The sequence below is a fragment of the Laccaria bicolor genome, genomic scaffold (assembly GCF_000143565.1).
Source record: "Laccaria bicolor S238N-H82 LACBIscaffold_72 genomic scaffold, whole genome shotgun sequence".
In the NCBI taxonomy this organism is placed as follows: domain Eukaryota; kingdom Fungi; phylum Basidiomycota; class Agaricomycetes; order Agaricales; family Hydnangiaceae; genus Laccaria; species Laccaria bicolor.
Genome location: NW_001889943.1, coordinates 108200 through 131414, shown reverse-complemented (window position 1 = coordinate 131414; position 23215 = coordinate 108200). Strand labels below are relative to the sequence as shown.

The following is a 23215-nucleotide window of genomic DNA, read 5'->3' as shown; positions in this document are numbered from 1 at the left end:
AGCACCCCCCATCCCAAGCTCGTCCCACCCAGCCTGCTAACACCAGGCACACGACGAGGGACAACCACATCAACGCACGACCACGACCACCACGCCCACAGACGACGACACGCCTCACCACGTCAACGGAGGGCCACGCCAACAAACGACACGCCCACGATGACACCACCACCACGTCAACGGGCGACGACTGCGTCAACGGACGCCCACGTCAACGGACGACGACGAGCACGTTAGTGGACGACGAGCGACCACCGCCATGTCAACAGACGACGACGACGAAGCCAACGGACGACGACAACGCCAACGGACGACAACGCCAACGGCCGACGACGACAACGCCGCCAACAGACGACAACGCCAACGGACGACGTCGACGATGCCAATGGACGGCCACGTCAACGACGACGAGCGTGTCCTGCTCCACCACGTACACACGGAGACGAGTGTTGTCCCTCCCCCTTTTCTTTCCCTCCCCCCTTCCTCCTTTCCTTTTCCCTTCCCCTGTCCCTCCCCATTTCCATGTACCCCTTTCCTTTCTCTTCCCTCTTTCTCTGTCTGTCCCTCCTCATTTCCCTGTCCCTACTCCCTTCCTTTTCCCTATCACCCTTCCCCCTTCCCTTCCCTGTCCCTACACCCTTCCCCCTTCCTTTTCCCTGTCCCTACACCCTTCCCCCTTCCTTTTCCCTGTCCCTACACCCTTCCCCCTTCCTTTTCCCTGTCCCTACACCCTTCCCCCTTCCTTTTCCCTGTCCCTACACCCTTCCCCCTACCTTTTCCCTCCCCCTTCCCTGCCCATCCCTTCCTTCCTCCACCCCCATTTATTTCTGCCCCCCTCCTCCCCCCCTTCCTTTAACTTAGAATACAGTAAAATAATCTTTGTGTACTACTTCAATATATTAGAATTTGAATCTATATAACTGTTCTAAGAAGAAACTTGTGAGGTTATTATAGGACAAGATATAATAATAAATTGGCTGACTACATTAGACTTACAATAAATATGATAGGCATGAAGTCACATAGACTTGGGTTTGGATGAACAACATGCAGAATCTAATGTCTCTGAATCTGATTGAAATAAATAAATCCATGTAGTAGTAAGTAACTAGTCGGATGCCTTATGCCCTTGTTTAGTAAAAGATTTAGTGCTACAATTCTATTTGTCTGACCTAAAGAAGGAGATTCAGGGTCCAAAATTAATTAACCAGAAGTCCTAGTGTTCAATTTCTGTTGATTCCAGTTGGATTCCTGTCGATTCCGGCTGGAATCCTGCGGAATTCCAGGAATCCTACTGGAATTCCAGGATTCTGGCCGGAATCTAGGGATTCCATGGATTCCGGTAGGAATCAGTGGAGGAATGGAAAGTATTGGTTCTCATTCCCACCAATTTGAACTAATTTGCCCTCATCGTCTGTCCCTCCATTCTCCTTCCCCCACCATTCACCGAAACACTGGCGCTATCCTTGACAACAAACGGGTATGCACTGCGCTGGTTTAAAATCAAAAGCTAATTGCATTTTTAGCAGTTCAAAAAACATAAGTAATGGGAAGCTGTCGCCACTTCAGCCATAGCAAATGGAATCCCCATTATTGATAATTACACATGAACATCACACTGTATTCCTCTCCATCAGGACACCCTCCTCCCAACTCGAGACTCAAGCTTTGCATCACACTTCGGAGTTGAAGACAGGCTTTGTCAATCTCATCTTGTCATCATGATCTTTCTCTCGCATCGTGAGTCTCTATCCTCTCACTTCGAACCTTGCATTCTTAAACCATTTTCTAGAGGTAAAAACCGACGAGACTGTCCTTTGTCATCATTGCAGGCCTCAGCTTTTCCCTTCTGCTCTTTTTTTTGCAACGTATCGCATTCTATATGCGGCCGCCAAAGCTTTATACCCATACCACGGTTCTTGTAACTACAGTTCCTCTCAGTGGTATGTCCTGCTTTGTCCTTAATCTACAGGATCGAGGTGACCTGACATTTTGCAGAAGGTAAGGTATAGCCAATGCCCTCAAGCATTACACTTCGCTGCTACAAAAATGGCAGCTCAATTTTCCTCTCTGTCCACTCACCCACACGAGCTGACAGGAATTTCACGAGTGGGATATGTTTACGACGAGGTTTGTCTGTTCATAATTGATCAATTAAGGGAAGTAGAACACACCTCCATATGTTCGTCCTTGCTGGTTCAACTCCTCTAAGCTGTAAGTCCCCATTCTACCATACCCAGTTTTTCATTCTGGACACTGTGCCGAATATGAGCCGCTCAAATTATGAGCATTACTCTACCACAGGCCAGGCCATCATACGATCTCATATGTCTGACCTACCTCTTCTTTGTACAGTTCTGGGACGTTGTGCACTGCCTCCCCTGTGCCTGTTCTGTGACGACCGTCGACAGAACATCCTCTGCACTGTAAGTGCCATGGAAGGACAAGGGCTCAGGGATTGAAGACGCAAGGTGGGGGGATTATATGAACACATGGTGGAAGGCCACAAGTATTAGTGACCTTACCCCAACAACACTGATCCCCCTGACCATACAAACAGGCCATGGTTGATGGTGCCTGCTGATGAGCCGATGTATATGTTGACCCCATCAAAGCTGGCTCGGCCACCCATATTTTCTTGAGGAGTGGTTCTGTGTGCCGGCTGACCAGCCTAATGATGAATTGATCCTGCTGAAATTGCCTTGGATTGTGGGTCAGCTGAACAGCTTCTCATTCCTCACAATATGGATCAGCCGATTCAGCCCACTTGCCGCACCCTGGCTCGGCAAAGTCAGTTTACATACCCAAGGTCATGAATCTCATTGTCAGCCCTGAGCAGAGATGAGGCCAGCCCCCATCTGTTGCCATCTCCAGCCTGGATATGGCCTGGCCCAGTCAGCACCACACTCCCTCCCATTCTTTGGCTTGTCTCCAATTAAACAATTTATGTTGCCATCTGTCCTGTGATGATAGCCAGCCCGGCTAACACATGGCCTAACTAAGTTTACTTGTTCATATGTTGTACCAACCCCCCAGTGTTCTTTGCCATGTCCTGCATTCAAAATCACCCTCTGGTTTTATGTTTGCATCAGGCCATTGAGTACATTAGCTGGTGCTGTATTCTGGTGCAAAATTACTGAGCAGACAAGGTCATTGAATCTGTATAAATGCATGGAAACACCAATCAAACATGTTCAGATGCAAAATAATGGAGCCGACAAGTGGGAAATAGTACAAATACCCGGGTTTCACCTTGAGTGATTGAGCCGATTCCATATTAAATCATTGTGTCTGAGCCAGTGCATTTTTCAGGGAAAAGATGTGTGAGCTGGCACCATGTCCAGGTGAAATTACACCAAGCAGACATGTGAATTACATCAGTAAAGGTGCACATCAGGTGATGCAGGCATTTAAATCCTAAACTGTTGAAGTACCTTGGCTGCCATGTCTGGATGCAAAATAATTGAGCAGACAAGTGAATGAAATCAGTAAAAATGCCTGGGCTGCACATCAGGTGATGCAGGCATTTAAATCCTAAACTGTTGAAGTACATTGGCTGCCATGTCTGGATGCAAAATAATCAAGCAGACAAGTGAATGAAATTGGTAAAAATGCCTGGGCTGCACATCAGGTGATATTACAGTGTTGAAGTACTTTGGCTGGGTGGAAAACAACCAAGCAGACAAGTGAATTAAATCGGTAACATTGCCCAGGCTGCATCTAGCATAATAGAACCTGTTTAATATTAAATTGTTGAAGTACTTTGGCTGGTGCTGAGGCTGGGTGGAAAACAACCGAGCAGACAAGTGAATTAAATCAGTAAAAGTGCCCGGGCTATGTCTCGGATAATAGAGCCAATTTAATATTAAATTGGTGAAGTACTTTGGCTGGTGCCAAGGCCGAGTGGAAAATAACCGAGCAGACAAGTAAATTAAATTGGCAAAAGTGCCTGGGCTGCGTCTCGGATAATAGAGCCGATTTACTATTAAATTGTTGAAGTACTTTGGCTGGTGCCAAGGCCAGGTGAAAAATAACTGAGCAGACAAGTGAATTAAATCGGTAAAAGTGCCCAGGCTATGTCTCAGGTAATAGAGCCGATTTAATATGAAATTGGTGAAGTACTTTAACTGGTGCCAAGGCCGAGTGTAAAATAACCGAGCAGACAAGTGAATTAAATTGGTAAAAGTGCCTGGGCTGCATCTCAGGTAATAGAGCCGATTTAATAGTAAATTGTTGAAGTACTTTAGCCGGTGCCGAGGCCAGGTAAAAAATAACCGAGCAGACAAGTGAATTAAATTGATAAGTACTTTGGCCTGGTGGAAAACAACCGAGCAGACAAGTGAATTAAATCGGTAAAAGTGCCCGGGCTGCGTCTCAGGTAATAGAGCTGATTTAATAGTAAATTGTTGAAGTACTTTAGCCAGTGCCGAGGCTGGGCGGAAAATAACTGAGCAGACAAGTGAATTAAATCGGTAACAATGCTTGGGCTGCGTCTCGGATAATAGAGCTGATTTAATATTAAATTGTTGAAGTACTTTAACTGGTGCCGAGGCCAGGTGAAATATAACTGAGCAGACAAATGAATTAAATTGGTAACATTTCCTGGGCTTTGGCTCGGTGGAAAACAACCGAGCAGACAAGTGAATTAAATCGGTAAAAGTGCCCGGGCTGCGTCTCAGGTAATAGAGCTGATTTAATAGTAAATTGGTGAAGTACTTTGGCTAGTGCCGAGGCTGGGCGGAAAATAACTGAGCAGACAAGTGAATTAAATCGGTAACAATGCTTGGGCTGCGTCTCGGATAATAGAGCTGATTTAATATTAAATTGTTGAAGTACTTTAACTGGTGCCGAGGCCAGGTGAAATATAACTGAGCATACAAATGAATTAAATTGGTAACATTGCCCGGGCTTTGGCTCGGCATAATAGCAACCTGTTTAATATTATATTGTTGAAGTACTTTGGCTGGGTGGAAAACAACTGAGCAGACAAGTGAATTAAATCGATAAAAGTGCCTGGGCTGCATGTCAGATAATAGACCCGATTTAATATTAAATTGGTGAAGTACTTTGGCTGGTGCCAAGGCTGGGTGGAAAATAACCGAGCAGACAAATCAATTAAATTGGTAAAAGTGCCCGGGCTGCGTCTCGGGTAATAGAGCCGATTTAATATTAAATTGGTGAAGTACTTTAACTGGTGCCGAGGCCGAGTAGAAAATAACCGAGCAGACAAGTGAATTAAATCGGTAAAAGTGACCAGCCTGCATCCCAGATAATAGAGCCAATTTACTATTAAATCGTTGAAGTACTTTGGCTGGTGCCGAGGCCAGGTGGAATATAACCAAGCAGACAAGTGAATTAAATTGGTAAAAACACCCACGCTGCTGCTGATGATTAAATATCAAATTGTTATGCTTTCTACAGATGCGAAATCCCCAAGCAAGCAAGTGAATTAAATTGGTAAAAGTGCCCGAGCTACACTCCAGGTGATAGAGCCAATTTAATATCAATTTGATGAAGTCCTTCAGCTGGTGCCGTGTCCAGGTGCAAAATGACCAAGCAAATGAGTGAATTAAATTGGTAACAGTGCCCAGGCTGCACTCCAGGTGATACAGCCTATTTAATATCAATTTGGTGTACTTCAGCTGGTGCCGTGTCCGGATGCGAGATCACAGAGCAGACAAATAAACTAAATTGGTAAAAATGCTTGGGTTGCATGTCAGGTGATGCACTTCAGTCACCCATTTTAGGGTACCCCCGAGGTATATGAATTCTTTGATTTAAGGGTACCTCAAGGGTACCCATTCCAGGGTGGTATGTGAGCACCATACCAATACCATGGTACCATGGAATGGAAAACCCATACCATATCCCACTCATACCAATACCAAGTTACCATACCATACCATGTCATGTTATACCATACCAGATGGTATGATATCACTTCATACCATCATACCAAAGCTGTCACGGGGTGTCTGGGGTCCTTTTCCAAAATATATAAATTATTTCTGCAGGCTGCAATACTGGTCCATTGGGTGCCATTTTTTGTGGGGGGGTTCTCCAGGTTTATCCTGAGATATTAGGCTACAAATCAAGGCCAGATAGTCCAAGCCATTTATTGAAAATTAGTTCAAATGGGGATTATCCCAGCTTTCCCATGCATCAAAGCTGTTAGATGATACCAATATTTCACAGTCCTATCCATTAGAACAATATTCATCCAAATAAAACAATACTGCATCCATTGTGATGAAGTGGTCACTGAGAAGCAAAGAAAAGTGGAATGGTTCTTCAGGTTTTTGCTAAGATTTCCAACTCCAAGTGGAGGCCAGATAGTCAACTCCAACCTTTGAAAATCAGTTCAATTGAGTTTTCTCCTGGGGTTTTCCATTCCTGAAAAGCCATTAATATGAATGCTTTCAATAATAGGGTAAGTATATTTTGTTCAGTATGGCCAATCAGACAGTCTTGCCCACTTACATAGCATATACATATAGTCTTGCCAACAACACCATCATATAATCTCAATTTTCTTAAAATCTGCAATCATGGAATCAAGTATTCTTGTCCTGAATGTTTGGCCTTTTGTCATAATATTTGGTCCAATTTATTGAAGCTAAGTGAATCTATCCAATCCAAAGTCTTGTTAATTGGAAATGGGATCAAGTATTGTGTCCTGAGAGTCTTTATTATCAAAATATTATACAATGGTATTGGACTCTCATACCATACCATGGTATTGCACTCCCATACCATACCATGGTATTGCACTCCCACACCATACCATGGTATTGCACTGGTATTACAATCTCATACCATACCATGGTATTGCACTGGTATTACAATCTCATACCATACCAAGGTATTGCACTGGTATTACAATCTCATACCATACCATGGTATTGCACTGGTATTACAATCTCATACCATACCAAGGTATTGCACTCCCATACCATACCATACCATGGTATTGCACCCAATACCATACCAAGGTATTGCACTCCCATACCATACCATGGTATTGCACTCCCATTCCATACCATACCATGGTATTGCACTGGTATTGTCATCTCATACCATACCAAGGTATTACAATGTCATACCATTGCAATCTCTAACTTAAACTTTCCTGCCAACTAGTATATCCATTCATAATTGTACCATTCTACAATTCTATGAACTAAATACTAACTGTACTTATAATTTCCTACCAGGCAGCTAATTGATTGATATTGATATTTCCAAACCTTACCAAGCTTCAAATTGTATCATCTCATGAAAATTTCATTCCAACCTTTTCCCACAAAACCTACCTATAATACTTCTGCCTTGACCTCTTTCGAGATGTTCCAACCTCCAAGTTATCTTCTTCATCATCTTCCAGATCCTCCCACAAATCCTCACTCTCCCATCTCCCAAAGGCCAGCCCATTATCTGCTACCCTGAATGCATCTGACACTGCCATGAATTCTGTCTCTTCAATAACATTGTTGTTGTCTGCTTCTTCAACATTATATGTGCAATTCAATTGTTCATCATCACTTCCCTCTTCATCAACATTTTCTTGTGACAAATCCTTCAATGCAGTCTCCAAATCTTTGACATTAGGTCCCCATCCTTTCAACATTGGATATGTGCCAGGAATCAGAGACACCTGTTCCCTCCACTGTGCACACAAACTCAGATGTCTTGACTTTCTGATAACCAACTGATGCTCAATGTCTTCATCCTCTGTAATAAAGAACAGTACTGTTAGATACACTCAAATAGCAATAAAAACAAGCTTACCACACATAAGAATGGCCATATTGATAGCTTCCCACTCTTCCCTTGACCACTCCTGCAGGGCTGTTCGCTCTCGTTTGATTCTGGCCATCTCTTCTGCACATCTCTTGGTTGTCAGCATTCCTTTGATTCCTTCACGAATCTTCTCATTCCCAAGCCAGCCAGGTATAACCTCACTTTCATTCTCATCTAATCCAACATCTTGCCAGATGTCATCATCCACATCTAGAGCGAATAAATGCTCTCGATTGATTGGCACAGGGGCTATAGAATTACCAGGGGCATTTCCCTCCTGGATTTGCTTTGTCATATCATAGCACATGTCATTGTACTTTTTTGCCAATCTAGCAATTGTTGGTTGCTGCCTATTGACTTGTTTCTGGACATGCGAATGTAATTTAGTTTCTATTAAAATAGAAGTCAACAAAGAGTGAGTGGTCTGTGTTATAAAAACTCCTTACCATTGGAAGTTGTTTGTCGATATGCTCTCTCTAACCTTTCCAATTCAAATTTACGATTTCTTAAACGATCTCTGAGTCTTTGTTTAAGAGCCCTGGCATTAAGTTTCAATTGAAGAAACTTATTGCCCATCAACCTTTTCAAATCTTCCTTATCTTTAACCCCCAGCCTTTTCTTCTTTGTCTTTATATTTGCATCAATCACACCTTGCTTCTTCATGATTGCTTTACGTGCAGCCAAAACATCCTCCACTGACATATCGTCCCCATAGACCCCAGAGATTAGCTGGTCATCAAGCCCTCCCAACTCCATTGCAAAACTTTTCTTTGCAGTATATAATGCCAAAATTTCCTTAATTGCAATATTTGCAATATTCTTTGATTGTCGTGCCAAGGGCTTGGTCTGTGTCGCCACTTGCTGCTTCCATTCATTTTCAAGCAAAGAAATTTCAAACCCCAGTTCATTGAGAATATCTTCAGCCTCAATTTTTCTTTCCAAGCAAGTCAACCATTTGCGTTGAAGCCATTTACCCATCATATCAAAAGACTTTTTATCCAGATGCTTGACCTGAGTATCAATGGTAAACAGCCGATGATAGAACTATTTGGCTCAATTATCAGATTATCTTCACATATATATGAGATGAACACTTACCCCTGCCACACGCATTGAAGGGATTAATAACTTGATAGCACTCCAGAAACGTTCACAACCCTCACCATCTGAGAGGCCAAACCCTTCACATTTACGAGGATGATAAACAAGTTGGCAGGGCCACTGGTGACCATATGCATGGAAAACCGCAAGTGCAAAAAGGATTCTTTCCATGAATTCCTCCAGAAACCCCCAGATTTGGCAACTTCTCTCCAACTGGCATCCAATGTCATACAAAATTCCAACTGTCATTGATAAAGGCAAATTCATAAATAGCATTTTTATCAATACCAGAGCATAGTATTGGCGTTCTCCAGCAGTAGTCATGTTTACTAGCCAGAGAACATGGTCATGACGACACAGCATGGCCATAAGACCTGTATCTGCAAAGAACTGTGTGCTGGCTTTAGTTCTTCTCTCATCTGCTGCAATAAAAGAGGCCAGGCATCCCTCCAAAGCTGAGACAGGGACCTTCATGCCAGGTTCATATGAGTCTTCAGCCAGTTGTCCATCAGATGGTACATTAGCTTTTTCTTTTCCTTTTGACTTCTCTGGTCGAACTGTCTCAACTAAAGCCTTCATCTCCATTACATATTTCTCAGGCACAAATACTGTATCAGGATGCAGATTTTCAGGTCCCTTTGCCCCACCTTTTGCAGGGTTTCTTCTCTTGTGAGTAAAACAAGCATCAATGCATACAATGACATCCGCCCTTGAAATGTACCAGTCATCAGAACCTATTTTTGACCCCTTTTAAAACATCACTTACATAAAATTTGGGTCATGTGGATTATCCCCACCAAAACAGAGAGGGCATCGCTTCCGCAAGTACTCACTTGGACGAGGAATATCAAAATCAGAGTTTGTAGTATTCTGACTCTCATGAGAATCATCACTAGCATTATCTGCCACTGAAGTAGGACTAGAAGAAGGTGGAGGTTCATAGTTTTGGTCTACCCTGTCTATATTATCTGATTCAAGTGGAGACCCAGCCTCCTTGAGCCAATTTAGACGACCCTCATTTATAACCCCAGATATCAAAAGTTCTTTCTGGGAAATGAGATTTCCATACCACTGTAGTGCATTTCCAAAGCGACGCCTTATGGCATCTCTACTCTCAAGCTTATAGGTGCGAGAACCCAGAAATGCCTCAAGTGAGTCACACCATGCAGTAGTGTTTGGAGGTGAACGAACAAAAAGCTCATTTACAAAGTCAAGCATATTCAAATCCACAGCTAATGTTGGTCGAAGGGGTGAGGCTGGAAACAAACCCATGGCCAAGAGCTGAAAAACTGCAGAGCAAGAACAGACTTCCACAGCAACAAGTTCTTAGATGGATGTAAATTATTACAAGTTGATATTTTAATGAAAAAGCAACTCACTTTCAAAAAACACAGCAATAACATTCATTTTATGCCCAGTCCCATTGCAAGAACAATGAGGTAATCTCCTATCTATGTTCCTCAAATTCTCAGACTCCCTCAACAAGCCCAGATAAGGATCCAAAAGTTCAGGGATCAGTTTCAAAGCCCAGTTCCTCCACAAGGCCAACTTTTTGTCTAATCTTTTCTTTGGGGAAACTTGCTCTGCAGGAAACACCAAAGGGTGAAGGACATCACTGGCAGAAACTTCAACAGAATCCTCAGAGTCACCACCTGAGGTGTCAGATAAATCATCCTCAGCAGCAGCAGCAGCAGCATCATGCAAATCAGCCCCAGTAGGCATTGAAATCTGAACAAATGACCCCAGAGGAGTGGTCAAGTCTTTCCTAGGTAAGATCTGTATGCCTGGCAACCCATAAGGACGACGGGACACAGTAGAGTCACTAGTAGAAGCCCAAGTATGACCTGAGGACTTCTTCTTCAATGATGGAGACCCAATAGCAATCCCAGCCTTGCCCAAGTAATGGCTCTTGTTGAAAGCCATAGAATACACAAGCACGACAAGCAAGGATGTGAGGGAAAAAAGGAAAGAAAGTCTCACCCACGTACACAACTAACCCCTCAAAGAACCGGGTGCAAAAGCGAACACGAGGAAGATCAAATTATAGGTCATGTGGCGATGGCAAGAACAACAACGAGGCCGACATGACTAAAAAGTCCGAGAAACATGGTATGACTGTACAAAAAATTATGAAGAGGGCAGGGCGGACGTCACAGAATCTGCAAAGCTAACTGGCTCCGAGCGTGCAAGAGAACGACGAGGAAGGCGACAAGGGATGATGGGTGCGCGACCGAAGTTGTCGAAGAAAGACTGGCAATAGAAGCTCGTACATGCTTCTTCCAGTGCCTGAACATGGGCCTCTATCGGTAAGTGGCTAGCATCCCTAATTGAATCCGGGCAACCCTTCCAGGGACACATCAACCTCCCGAGCTCCACAAGATGACGGTTCCGTTCTTCCAGATCAAACGATGTCAAACCCAAGTCGCGATTGGGGATTTCGTTGATCATAAAAGATCCGAGCACATCACCCGACATGGGGAATACCCGGAGAAGTTGCTCGGAGCGAGACGTCGCCGCTGCTGCATCTGTAACACCCCACCGGCCATGGTACAATGTGTCCGCAAGGAGAGCATCCAGGCTCAAGAGTTCAAACCTGAAACTCATGTGGCAGAGTTCCCAGAGAATTTCCTGAGTGACCTCTGGCGTCAACGCCTGCTCAAGCTCCTGTGTTGTGCCCAACTGGATGGTCGTATCATAAAAGACGACCCGATCGATCAGGGTGTTTCCCAAGGGGATATCCTCCAGGTACGAGTTCGATTTCTTGACATGCTTCTTTCGGGACGAGGCACCGGCCTTTTTCTGTTTTCCTTTCGTGGCAGGCTGGGGAGGCGACGGTACGGCAGTGGTATCTACAAGATCAGCTGTATAATCGATGTCTTCGGCATCCAGGAAGGGCATGATTCGCATGAGGAAATTCCGCCATTGTTGGGCAGTGATCGGTGGCGGTAGCTCGGTTCCCGTTGCCAGTGTGTATGCATGATGGGCACGGACTGCCAGCCAAGTAGCAGTGTACAATGCGCGATTCTTGGAGTTCAAGAAGATATCTGGTTTCGGATACCTGTACCCGATGTTTACCACATTCCCCGGAAGACGTTTCAAACGACGAGGATCGGTATCTATGTTTCGTAAAGCCTTGGCCCACGTGGGTACGGGTACAGGCATGAAGGGAGAATTGTCATCAGCAACCTTCGCATCAGCTATGCGAGGGCGCTTCGAAGGTCCAGGACCATGGCGTGTTGGGTTGGGCATGACCGGTGGGTTGGGCATGACCGGTGGGTTGGATGGTACCGAGGAGCGTCGGGACAGCTGGTGAGAGGCCACAGAGAGCAGAACTGCCAGAATTCACAATTACTACACATGCTAAGGTTAGAGTAGCGAGACCCACCTTTCGAGGATGATGAAGGTTGTTGTCCCATGCTAAGGTTAGAATAGCGAGTTCCACCTTGCGAGGACGATGAGGGTTGTTGTCCGACACTGGATGGTAACAAATAAGCTGAAAGAAAAAGTTGATATTAGCCTCTAAGGTTACATAAAAAGAAATACGAAAGCACCAACCAGATGGTCCAACTTTCCCCGCGGACGACAATGCAGCAGCGGACGGGACAGGAATAGAATCTGCATTGAGGTTTGTGAATTGGGTTGCATCATTACAAGCTGAAAACTTACATTCATCTCGAACTGCCCCAATACTGGCTTTCCCCTCGATAAAGTCCTGTTGACCGATTGCAGTGACATTTTGAAGGTCCATAATTGCGCAGCCTATACGTTGGGTCCACCTGTAAAGTTCGGACGAGGGTGGACCAGTCGCCAGAACAGGGTATGGGTCTAAATTGCCCTCACAATCCCTGAAATGATCAAGAACGATCATCTTACAATGTAACTGGGGAGATTGGACGTTGACATTCATGGTGGGGAGGATTCGAAATGAGGGGCGGATTAGCCATACAGGGATCCCCATCGCCTGCAGTTGTTGGGCGACCTGAACCTTTTCGGTGACAGCACCCATCAAATCCTGATTGGCCTCGTACTTCACCACGCCGTTGGGTCCAGGATACAGACGAGGTTGATAGACGTCTACGAAATCGATCCACGCGTGGATGTCAAGGACAGCTCTCTGGAATTCCGCTACTGCAAGTAGGACTTCTTTGTAAGTCATGCCGAACGATCGCAGCCTATCAAGCGCTTGACACATTGTGGTAACCAAAAGACCCGCAAGAGGGGAGCGGTCGCGTCCCTCACGCTTTCCAATCAGACCAACATACTTGTCACGAAGGTCCTTGAACCCGTTCAGGAGTTCCGGCTTGAGAACGCAAATGGAGATCGAGAACGGCGAATTGGGAATCATAGGGCAATCAGCGAGGGTGGGTGTCCACCACAACATGTGGCGAGACTGATCGCGTTGGGGGATGCAGCAGATGTATTCGAAACCTTTGACGTACATCTGGGGGTGGAGGGTCCGGTCGTCTAGTCCAAAGCGGCCATCAGCCTTCGCTTGAATATGACGAATGCCGATGGGAGCAGTGGGGATGTAACCCACGTTCGGAGTAGTGATAACCCACCAGGAGGCGGGGTCGAGCTTGTCTGGATGTTCGATGAAAGTGTTGATCCCCGCCTCACTCACAACCTCATTCGTCCGAACCTTGCGATCTATCACCTCCCAACAGTAGGCATCCGTCGCAAGGAATTCCCTGTCCGATTCACGGGTGTATTCCTTGTAGTGCGGTTTCGTATCTTGTGTTGTAGTAGTATCGGCCATGGCTAGTGATACAGTCAGAATTACATGAATCATAGTCCCGATTGTTGAAAGAACCTCGTGCGACAAAGAGTCAAACACGAGGAGAGGACGTATATCGACAAGGAGTCAAGATATACATCCTCCAACGGAACGACATGGAGTCAAATTCCGCGCTCGAACAGGGCGGAATCCAGTGGACGACCACTCACCGATCAGAATTGGGTTGATACGACACTAGAGTGGGTTGCCAGATGCGAGAGAGCGGCCGTCGAAGGTCCAGAGAGTTGGGGCTTGTAGGTTCCAAGGAAAGAATGATGCTGAAGACGAAGGGATCGACTGATCAGTATGAGAATACATACCAACGTGACACACTCACCAATCGAGGAAGTATTGGTTTGAAAGGGCAAACAATAACGGTTGCACGCCAACGCCTACGAAGGAACAGATTAGTATATGTAGTATGTGGCCAAGCGAACCGAAACTGAGCGACAAGGAGTCTAACTCAGGAAGGAGAGATGGTGGATCGACAAGGAGTCAAAATCCAACCAATCCCAGGGAACGACAAGGAGTCAAGTTCCCCAAAGAAAGAATATAATGAAGCAACGGAATACTCACTGTCTTGATGCACGCCGAACGCAAGCTATCGCCGACTTCGAGGAAGATGGAGAGGTAGGACGCCGCTGATCAACACCAATCACGTTGTTCAGCGGTATCACGTGAACCTCAGACGCGTCAATAAGTGCCAACAACTCCAAATGCCGAGTACGTCGTACCTACGTTATACCTACGAAACATGTATGTAAGACCGAGGTACGGAAAAGGAATCGTCTCGAGACTACGCAAGACCACTTGTGAAACCCCACTCCGCCTACGTAAGAAATACATAGACACCGTTAGACGGCCTCCGATGAACTGGGGTATAGTCCCGCGAATAGTGAGCTGGGAAGCCATATCCTGGGACAGGGACAAGCGGCGACATGATGTGAATATAGTCTATTGGGGACGTGGGTTGACGATCGCGGGCTTTTCTCGTGTGGCGTCAGATATTGAGGGGGCGCAGCGCGAGGCATAGGGCGAGGCTATTGGGTGTTGAAGCTTGTATGGGAACGTTGGGGAGGAGGTGGAGGGGTGATACGCCGTTCTGGACTCGAATCGAGGATATGAGGCGGGTTTGGAGGTGTGGGAAGGTGATGAGAGATTGACCGGCTGGGGGTGAGGATCTTCGTGGGCCAGTGGACACCGTTGGGTTTGGCTGCTGTTAAGCCGGCACCAGGTAGAATACCACCGTTGGCAGCGTAGATCTGAACGACGGTTGGCACTAGGGGGGATCGATGGCACTTGTAATGTACTAGGTCGTTCATGAAGCGGTGGAAACCTCAAATGTCTCGCGGGGAAGCATGTTGTGCAAAGATCCTACAACGAACGGCATCAGCGCTGAGGTCTTGGTGAAGATGAAACATGCAGGGACATGCCGCTTGAAGAAGCGGCCTTGGTTGAGCGGGAGAGGCTGGGACCTGCAACGTGCGCGTTGAGGAAAGTGGTTTGCCATTGGCGCCGGGAAACCAGGTGCAAAGTAACCGCGATACCTAAAAGATTCGATTAACACGTCAGCGCCAATACCCTATGGGAGTGAATGGACCAACTAGGCGAGCGACAAAGAGTCAAACTCGACCTAAGCACAGACCGACATGGAGTCAAGGTCCGTCCTCCACGGGACGACAACGAGTCAAACCCCGGGAGTTAATGATCCCAATGCTCCATAACTCACCTATGGTACTTCGGATGCGATGCGGTGGACAACGAGCAGCATAAGTCGAAGGTGTTCACAAAGCCTGAGTATGTAATTAGTAATCTTATCAAATCTGATCCCATGTCGAACATCCATCATCGTTCAAAGCCACGCTAACTCACCTCTTCCCTCACTCCCCCCCCCTCCGGCGACGCCTCTCTATTTGGCTTCAGGATCCTTTCTGGTTTCGTCCAACGTGAGTACCGAGTCATTTCGCTTTCTTCGGGTTTACTCTAGCGCACCTGGACTTGACTCATTGTCGTCCTTGTTGCGAAGGCCTTGACTCATTGTCGGCCTTTCATTCTGGCGGTTTGACTCCTTGTCGCTGCTATTCTCTCAAACGGCCCGATGGAAGACCATGCTCATTGTTTTCTAACAGATCGGATGCTCTTTCACTATTGTCAGTCCTTTCCTGCCCGCCCTTCTAGCTCGTTATTCCGCCGCCTCTTTCAAACGTGAGTACTTCGAATGGTTTACTTAGTCTCCCTTTTGGCGCACATGGATTTGACTCTTTGTCGTCCTTGTTGCAAAGGCTTTGACTCCTTGTCGGCCTTTCTTTCTGGCAGTTTGACTCTTTGTCGCCGCTATTCTTTCAAAGGGCCGGGTTGAAGTCAATGCTAATTGTTTGGAAACAGATCGGTGTTCCTACGCTATCCCATTCTATCATGTCAGGCCAATGCTTGCCCCCCGTTCACGCGCCTTATTCCACCGCCTCTTACAAACGTAAGTACTTCGATTGGCTTACTTTGTCTCCCTTCTGGCGCACATGGACTTGACTCTTTGTCGTCCTTGTTGTGAAGGCTTTGACTCCTTGTCGGCCTTTCTTTCTGGCGGTTTGACTCTTTGTCGCCGCTATTCTCTCAAAGGGCCGGGTTGAATTCAATGCTAATTGTTTTCACACAGATTGGAGGCAGTTCTCGCGCTAATCTTTCAGACCAATGCTGCCCGCCGTTTGAGCTGGTTATTCCGGGACCTCTATCGCTTGCGCACACTCCGATCCACCTTTTTGATCACAACAAGTACGAAACCTGCTGACTTTGCCCTCGCAAACATGAGAGGTAATCTGGCCCCATTTCATTAACCCCGCTTGTCTCACCTGGAAGTGTAGTGCTCTGGATACCCCTGGCAGTAATGCGATAGTCAACACCGCAGCCCTTCAAGTCGCTGCTTGCGGTAGCCAATCCAGGAAAACGCTTCCCTCTATTGTCAATCTCACCGTCAACGGCCAACCTAGTGCTACGGAAGCTCGCCTGGCATTGCTATCGTCAACCCTGCACCCACTCATGTGGCTGGCCGTCGAATTCGACGCAACAATAGCCCAGACGCTATGCAGCGATTTGTTCCTTGGCCTTGTTTAGGCACCTACGTCTCTCTCTCTTTTGGCAGGGTAAGTTGGCCTCGATAACCTACCTAGATGCGCTCATCGGATATATCTATCTCAGAACCCGAATGCCAATGCCTAGTTTAAGGTATCAGCTAAGTTCTTCACTATGGCTAGTCAGTTATACATATCCGTCGTGCAAGCTATTGAGTATGTCCGATCCGCCCAATTATTGCTGAGAGCTGACCCCGAGATTAGGGACTTGCGTCTCGTCATTACAATGTATTCCAACTGTAGCCACTGATGGAGCGCAACATTCACCCTGACACGCCTAACATGCAACAACATTTCCCTTCGGGTTAGCTTGGTTTTGTCCTCACGTAAGTAAAAAGATGAATATATATTAGAAATTCAGTCTACGCCTCTCTGACCTTTCCCATTCAGAAAAAAGCCCTTGAATTTTGAACCAAAAAGCCAATACCAACCGTAACAACTGTAATGTCAGAACCTCGTCAACTTCGCTCTCGTAAGCCTGTTGTCGTTCCACCCCCCGTGGTGGGTAGAGGCAATGCTTCCACCAAGGTTAGAGACTCCTCTGCCACCGTTTGCCACGTCGTTAAAATATTATTGCAGAAGGGAGCAGTGAAGGCGGCACAAAGCACACAAAACGATAGGTATGGTCTTACCCTTGGTAGCGAAAACTTTCACCTCAACATATTTCAGTGTGACAGATGCTGAGACTGGCGGCGATGTCGTCGGGAAGACTGCACCAACTCAGGCCACAGGCCTTCATACCCGAGTCAGGAAGGTCACTGATGCTGTAGTCAACACCACCGTCGACGATGCTCCTACACCGGCTGCTGCTCAACCTAGTCGGGCCAAAAAGTAGGTTTGCCGCTCAAGGGTAACCAACGAACTAATGTTTTGTTGCAGAAATAAAGCCAAGCCTGTAAAGAAGAATCTACCGAGTCAGTCGGACCCCAAAAACTCGGAGGCTGTAGTCAACACCGCCGTCGACGACACCCCTACTCCGGCACGTTCCAGGCCTAGTCGGGCCAAAAAGTATGTGTTTGCCTCTAAAGGGAAATCAACAAAGTAATGTTTGGGTGCAGAAACAAGTCCAAGGCAGAAACAAAAATTCTACCAAGTGATTCTGAACCCGAAAAGTCTGCGGACAACATCAGGTGAGGTCTCGTTAGCGATTCATCCGGGGTGGGGCGAGTCTGATCGTGAACTTTAGGATCATGGACAACCAAGATGGGAACGACGCCAATCAGTTGCTGGATTCCGATCAACTGAAGGGGATCGTTGACGACGGAAAAAACCCCTTCGTCGACAATGACTCCACTGATGCGGTCCCTGGAGGGAGTGGTGCGGCGTCTGGGACTGGGACCAACTCGGCTCTGGTCAAGCTCAGTCTGAAAAAGTCATTCCGCATGTATGGCCTCAAGCAAGTGTGCGTATCTCTCTCTCCCTTTCTCAGGGCTCTCCGTTTGACTCTTTGTCGCGGCGAGTCCTCACTGGAGTGAAATTTGACTCCTTGTCGTTTCACTCGGGTGTCACCAGCGTTAACTCCTTGTTCGCTGCTTCTGCTCCGTCAATATCTCTCTAACGACTATATAGGGTGGAGAAGATTGCTGATCCAGACGCAACACCTACGCAGGAACTTATATCCCACGCCAATCGGTTGGTTCCCTATACTTTGACATTAATCGGGTGTACGACTGACTGTAACGTCACAGAGTCATAGACAATCTGACCGTAGCGGCTGAAGACGTGTTCTTTAACAGAGATCCGAAGATCCAGCAATCTTATCTGGAGAACTCCATGCCTGCACGCCGCGCTGACAGTATGGGGGGCAAGTGAGTGCTCATGCGGTTCTCTGTCGAAGACGATATTGATATTCTGCATCAGGGGGTTGTCTGGTTCGATTGGCTTCGGCCTGCCGTTGTCCGTCCAGGCCACATTGACGTGAGCCGTTGTTTATAACAAATTTTCCTCTCTTGCTTACCATGCCTTGTAGTTCTGCATCTGTCAGAGTTTCTCCCCCAATGGAGGGCACGTTTTCAATCAAGTCAACTCTCATTCCGACGTACGTATCTTGATTCATTAGAGTAAGGGTGGTTTTTGACTACGCTACAGAAATGATTCGTCTGGTATCTTTCCCTCTTCACCCATTCCTGGCCCCACTCAGGCTGAGCCTCGTTCCCGTGGCCTATACACGTTACAGAACAGGCCCGACGTACCCTCGCTCCTTCTTGTTGATCCTACATTGGCCTATCGTGAACCCAAGACCCCTGACCCGGCGTCCAGTGATGACGAATTCGATTCGACGATGCCATCAGATGATAAGATGCCCCTCCCTCCGCCGTCATCTCTTCCGCATCCAGTTACGGTTTACTTCTGCCGTATTGGCAGAGTCATGGAAGGGATGGGTTATATCGGACATCGATCGAGAATTCGGCTAGCCACCGATGCTCACCCTGCCCACCAGTATACCAAGTATACTTGCTGGCACAATCGGGCGAGTGAACGATGGGAGGCTCTCCCCGAAGGCTACACCACCGATCCCCCTCCTGCGACGAACCGTCTTGGCGAGGTGGAGGTATGGTGGGAGGAAGCGGAGATATTGGCAAGGCATCGGGCTAAACGCTTGGCGGCAAAGAAAGCACAGTCTAGTGCACAACCAGAGTCAGGGGGCGAAGCTGAGTCAGGCGACGATCCAGAGTTGGGTGATGAAGCAGGGTCAGGCGACGAAGCAGAGACGGGCGACGATGGACACGAAACAGACGCAGAGCACGAAGCAGAAGGGGGCCAGGAGGCAGAGTCAAGCCATCGGAGACGCCAACCTGCCCACATCATCCATGGCAATCAACTTCCTCAGGCACAGTGCATACCGGACGACGAACCAGACTCAGAGGCCGACTTACAGATTGACCACCAACGTCCTGGGTACAGGACAGAGTCTACATTGACGCCCAGTGACTATAGTGAGTCCACGAAGGCAAAATTGAAGCAACGTGAACATGCTCAAAAGAATCGGGGACCTGGACACGACGAGATGAACACTGAGGAGGAGGAGGCTGATGACGAAAGGATAATGAAGGAAGCCGATGAACAGGATGACCGTCGTCGAATCAAGAGCAAAAAGGCTTCGAAGAAAGTTTCACCACCAGGTGACGTATCCAGGGAGGGGGAGGTTCGACGTCGTTTGGTTAAGGGCAAACGTCCTGCACCAAGACCTTCAGCAGGCAATGACGAGTTGGGCGAGGCAGGCACGGAGTTTACGCGGATTCTACGTCGTTTGGTGGCAAGTAAGCCACCTCCACAGAGGCCTTCAGGAGACAGTGACGGATCAGGCGTAGGTGGTGCAACCGAAAGTCCCCATGCACGCCCTGTTGCTACTGCAAAGGCACTGGGAAAGAAACGCGCCGATCCCGCTGGCGAAGAAAAGCGAGGCCGTTACTCAGCTCACGAGTTAGATCAAGTCAAAGAGCTGTCCGACACCATTGTCGCGTACTGCAAGGACATGGGCCGTACACCCGAATCCGTCCTACGCAAAGGGGGCTTCAATGTTTCCCTTGCTCGTCAGCCATCCTGGTGGGACGTATGGCAGATGTACTTGCGTATTCAGACTTACAATCCACAATCAAGTAGGTCTTTTATCTTTGGTCAAAGGTATCACACTTCATTGATTGGTTTTAGGTGCCAATCTAGGCTCGTGGTCAGCCCAGGCTGCGGTGATGTACAAGCAGCTCAACGAGTCGTTGTCAGGGGACGAGCTGGAGGAGTTCCAGCAGAATATGCTCGTCGAGTTGGCACAGAGCAAGTCAGAGACGGAGGGGCACGAATTCAAGATGACGAAAACGGCGCTGAAGCAAGTGCAAGATCTTGTGAGTTTGCTCCCTCAAAGCTTCATCGGGGGCAACTGGCTCAGATATTGTTGTTTGTAGGCTATAGCGTTGGGAAGGGCGGGCGTGGACTTGATTGGGGTCATCATACCTCGAGATCCTGTGGCAAACCAGGCCGCTACCGTTATCACTGGCAATGACAAGCTGCAACGCGTGATCGAGCATTGTCAAGCGGACGTTAAGAAGACGCTTCATCTTTTAACAACTCTCCTTCGGTAAGTTATACAGGTATCATCATATTAAAACTCGTATTGACCTTCAACTATGTAGGGGAATGGATTCTAACTTCATTGTACCCGAATCTGTGGACTTCTCGCAACTCCTGGGGGTTGATTTCTCGAACGTGGTCACAGATCCCAATGGCTCAAGTGCAGTGCCGGACCCTCCGATTGTCAATCCCCCAGCGCACAGGAAGGCATCCAAATCTCTGGCAAAAAAAGCGAAGTCCTCCAAAGGTGTGGCAAGCTCTACCGACCCCGATTTAAACCTCCCCATTACGGCCGTTCCTGCCTCTTATTGGCTTTGCCGTCCCATCGAAACACCTAGAGATCGCTCAAGAAGATGTGTACCTTACCTACTGAGGTTTGACATTGGTACGTGGCATTGTTGTTGATGTGCATAGGGTACTGATTGGTTTGCAGCGGAATGTGCAGGTCCTGAGATAGCGTCGGCGTCAGCGTTGTGGGCCAACTTTTTCACCCACTGCCGTGATGCTAAGATGGTTCTTGAACGTTGGCCTTGCAACGAACCCATCCCTGGGGCAAAGGGATGGTCGATTACCGACATCAGTTCGAATGGAATCAATTTGATTTTCACATACATGATTAGCAAGGACGAGACGAAGAACCTGGCCCCTCAAATTGTCTTATGGTCAGATGGTAAGTTTGACTTGTGATATTCACAAGGCATGTTCTAAAGGATTGGGCTTTAGATTACACGGACTTGGTGGTGGGGAGTGAGGAGTGGTTGGACATACCGATCGTTACGGGCGAATCTGAATCAGGGGAGCTCGTGGTCCTCGCCCGTGTCAAAAACTGCGCGCCTGAGGTGGAGAACGCTGCTCGTCAAAACGATGGAGGCGCTGACTGCCCTCCACTACTCCGTGCCAGAGTGCGTAGCCAGATTATGGAAGATAATACCTTGAAGGTCATCAAAAAAAAGAAGACAACGACGACCTCCACACAAGTTGGCCGGCAGAAGCGCAAATTGCGGGAGGAGCCGAAGCCTTCAGGAGCAGGTGTCGAGGCGGAAAAACTTACGTCTTCGGATGGGGAAACTCAGGACGACCCTCGCGCTCCTGTAATCTCCCCCATTCGTTCCCCTCCAGCCAAACGTGTCCGTCGCCAGGAGTTGGTAGGCCAAGGGATTGTTTTGGGTTCACGGCCAGTGCGTGAGATCCAAGGTGGACCCAGAGATGGCGGTTGGGAGAGTCAAGATGGGCCGCTTCCCCAGAGCATGTCCCAGGGCCCAGACAATGAGCGCGGGCTGGACCAAGTGCATGGTTCACGTGGGATGTCCCAGCAGCGGAATACTCATAACGAGGCTGGTTCAGACCGTGCTGGTGGCTCTCGTCTGAGGGCATGGAATGATGCCGAAGGCTGCGATCACAATAACTTCGACACTGATGTGAATATGTATGACGAAGACGACGCTTTCATGGACGAGTATCAGACTACGAGGTTCGAACCCTCTTTTTCCATGCAGGATCACTATCACCGACCACCGCCCCAGTTCTCAAATAACCAACATTATGGCCACCATCCACGACAGTATGCAACATCTGACTTTGGTGGAAGAGGCCGTGGTCTCCGCTCCCAATTTCGAGGACATGCTCGTCCGTATGACTCTAATGGCTACTATGGCCGAGGAAACGAAGGGTTCACTGGGCATGGCCCTCGCAGGGTTGGACGCGGGCATTCGGAGAATGGCGATGAAGAGCGATTCACAGATGGTGGCGTGTTACGTCGACGACACCCTAGTGAGGGCCGTGGATTCTGAAGGGTCCTCAACAGAGGAGGAGGAGTTTTGAGTGACTGGTGTGAGGTGTGTGTGTTCATTGGACTTCTACTTGGGATGTTCTATTACTTACTGGCAATAATATATCTGCAGACTTCTTAGTGGATGTTTCCGGGGTGCAGTGGGGTCAGTGGGGGCCTCAGGATTGCTCTGTCTAGTAGATCTAGATAGAGTTTTAGAATACTGATTACTCTCCTTGGCTGGTCACTGGAGGCACTTTTTAGTTAGTATGATGTCTTGTAGTTCCATGGTATGGTATAACTTGGCAATACCATGGTATGGTATAATGTGGTATGGTATAACTTGGCCATACCATGGTACGGTATGACTTGGCCATACCATGGTACCGTATAACTTGGCCATACCATGGTACTGTATAACTTGGCCATACCATGGTATGGTATAATGGTATGACTTGGCCATACCATGGTACCGTATAATGGCCATACCATGGTATGGTATGACTATGGGATGGCCCTTTACCTTGGGCTTGGTGTGCTGTAGATACCATACTTACTGTTGCCATGTTTTAAGTTCATTGT

General features: G+C 47.5%; 3 protein-coding genes across 3 annotated transcripts; 1 reads left to right on the top strand and 2 right to left on the bottom strand.

The window, feature by feature from the left end:
- Positions 1–7309: 7309 nt before the first annotated feature.
- LACBIDRAFT_397168 (uncharacterized protein) lies at positions 7310–10824 on the bottom strand (the record flags this gene model as incomplete). Its single annotated transcript, XM_001889745.1, has 6 exons — positions 7310–7731; positions 7789–8190; positions 8247–8844; positions 8899–9610; positions 9668–10226; positions 10281–10824. The coding sequence occupies 6 exons, from the start codon at positions 10822–10824 to the stop codon at positions 7310–7312; spliced, it is 3237 nt and encodes a 1078-aa protein (XP_001889780.1).
- Positions 10825–11028: 204 nt separating this feature from the next.
- LACBIDRAFT_397167 (uncharacterized protein) lies at positions 11029–13657 on the bottom strand (the record flags this gene model as incomplete). The annotated part of the gene is made up of 4 exons (XM_001889744.1): positions 11029–12233; positions 12287–12394; positions 12457–12516; positions 12568–13657. 4 exons carry the CDS (start codon positions 13655–13657, stop codon positions 11029–11031), a joined length of 2463 nt encoding a protein of 820 aa, XP_001889779.1.
- Positions 13658–17244: 3587 nt separating this feature from the next.
- LACBIDRAFT_397166 (uncharacterized protein) lies at positions 17245–22655 on the top strand (the record flags this gene model as incomplete). The annotated part of the gene is made up of 16 exons (XM_001889764.1): positions 17245–17328; positions 17380–17420; positions 17470–17631; positions 17680–17808; positions 17859–17930; positions 17987–18202; positions 18370–18432; positions 18489–18608; positions 18661–18717; positions 18770–18838; positions 18889–20399; positions 20452–20639; positions 20700–20872; positions 20928–21250; positions 21299–21535; positions 21589–22655. The coding sequence occupies 16 exons, from the start codon at positions 17245–17247 to the stop codon at positions 22653–22655; spliced, it is 4512 nt and encodes a 1503-aa protein (XP_001889799.1).
- Between the last annotated feature and the right edge of the window lie 560 nt (positions 22656–23215).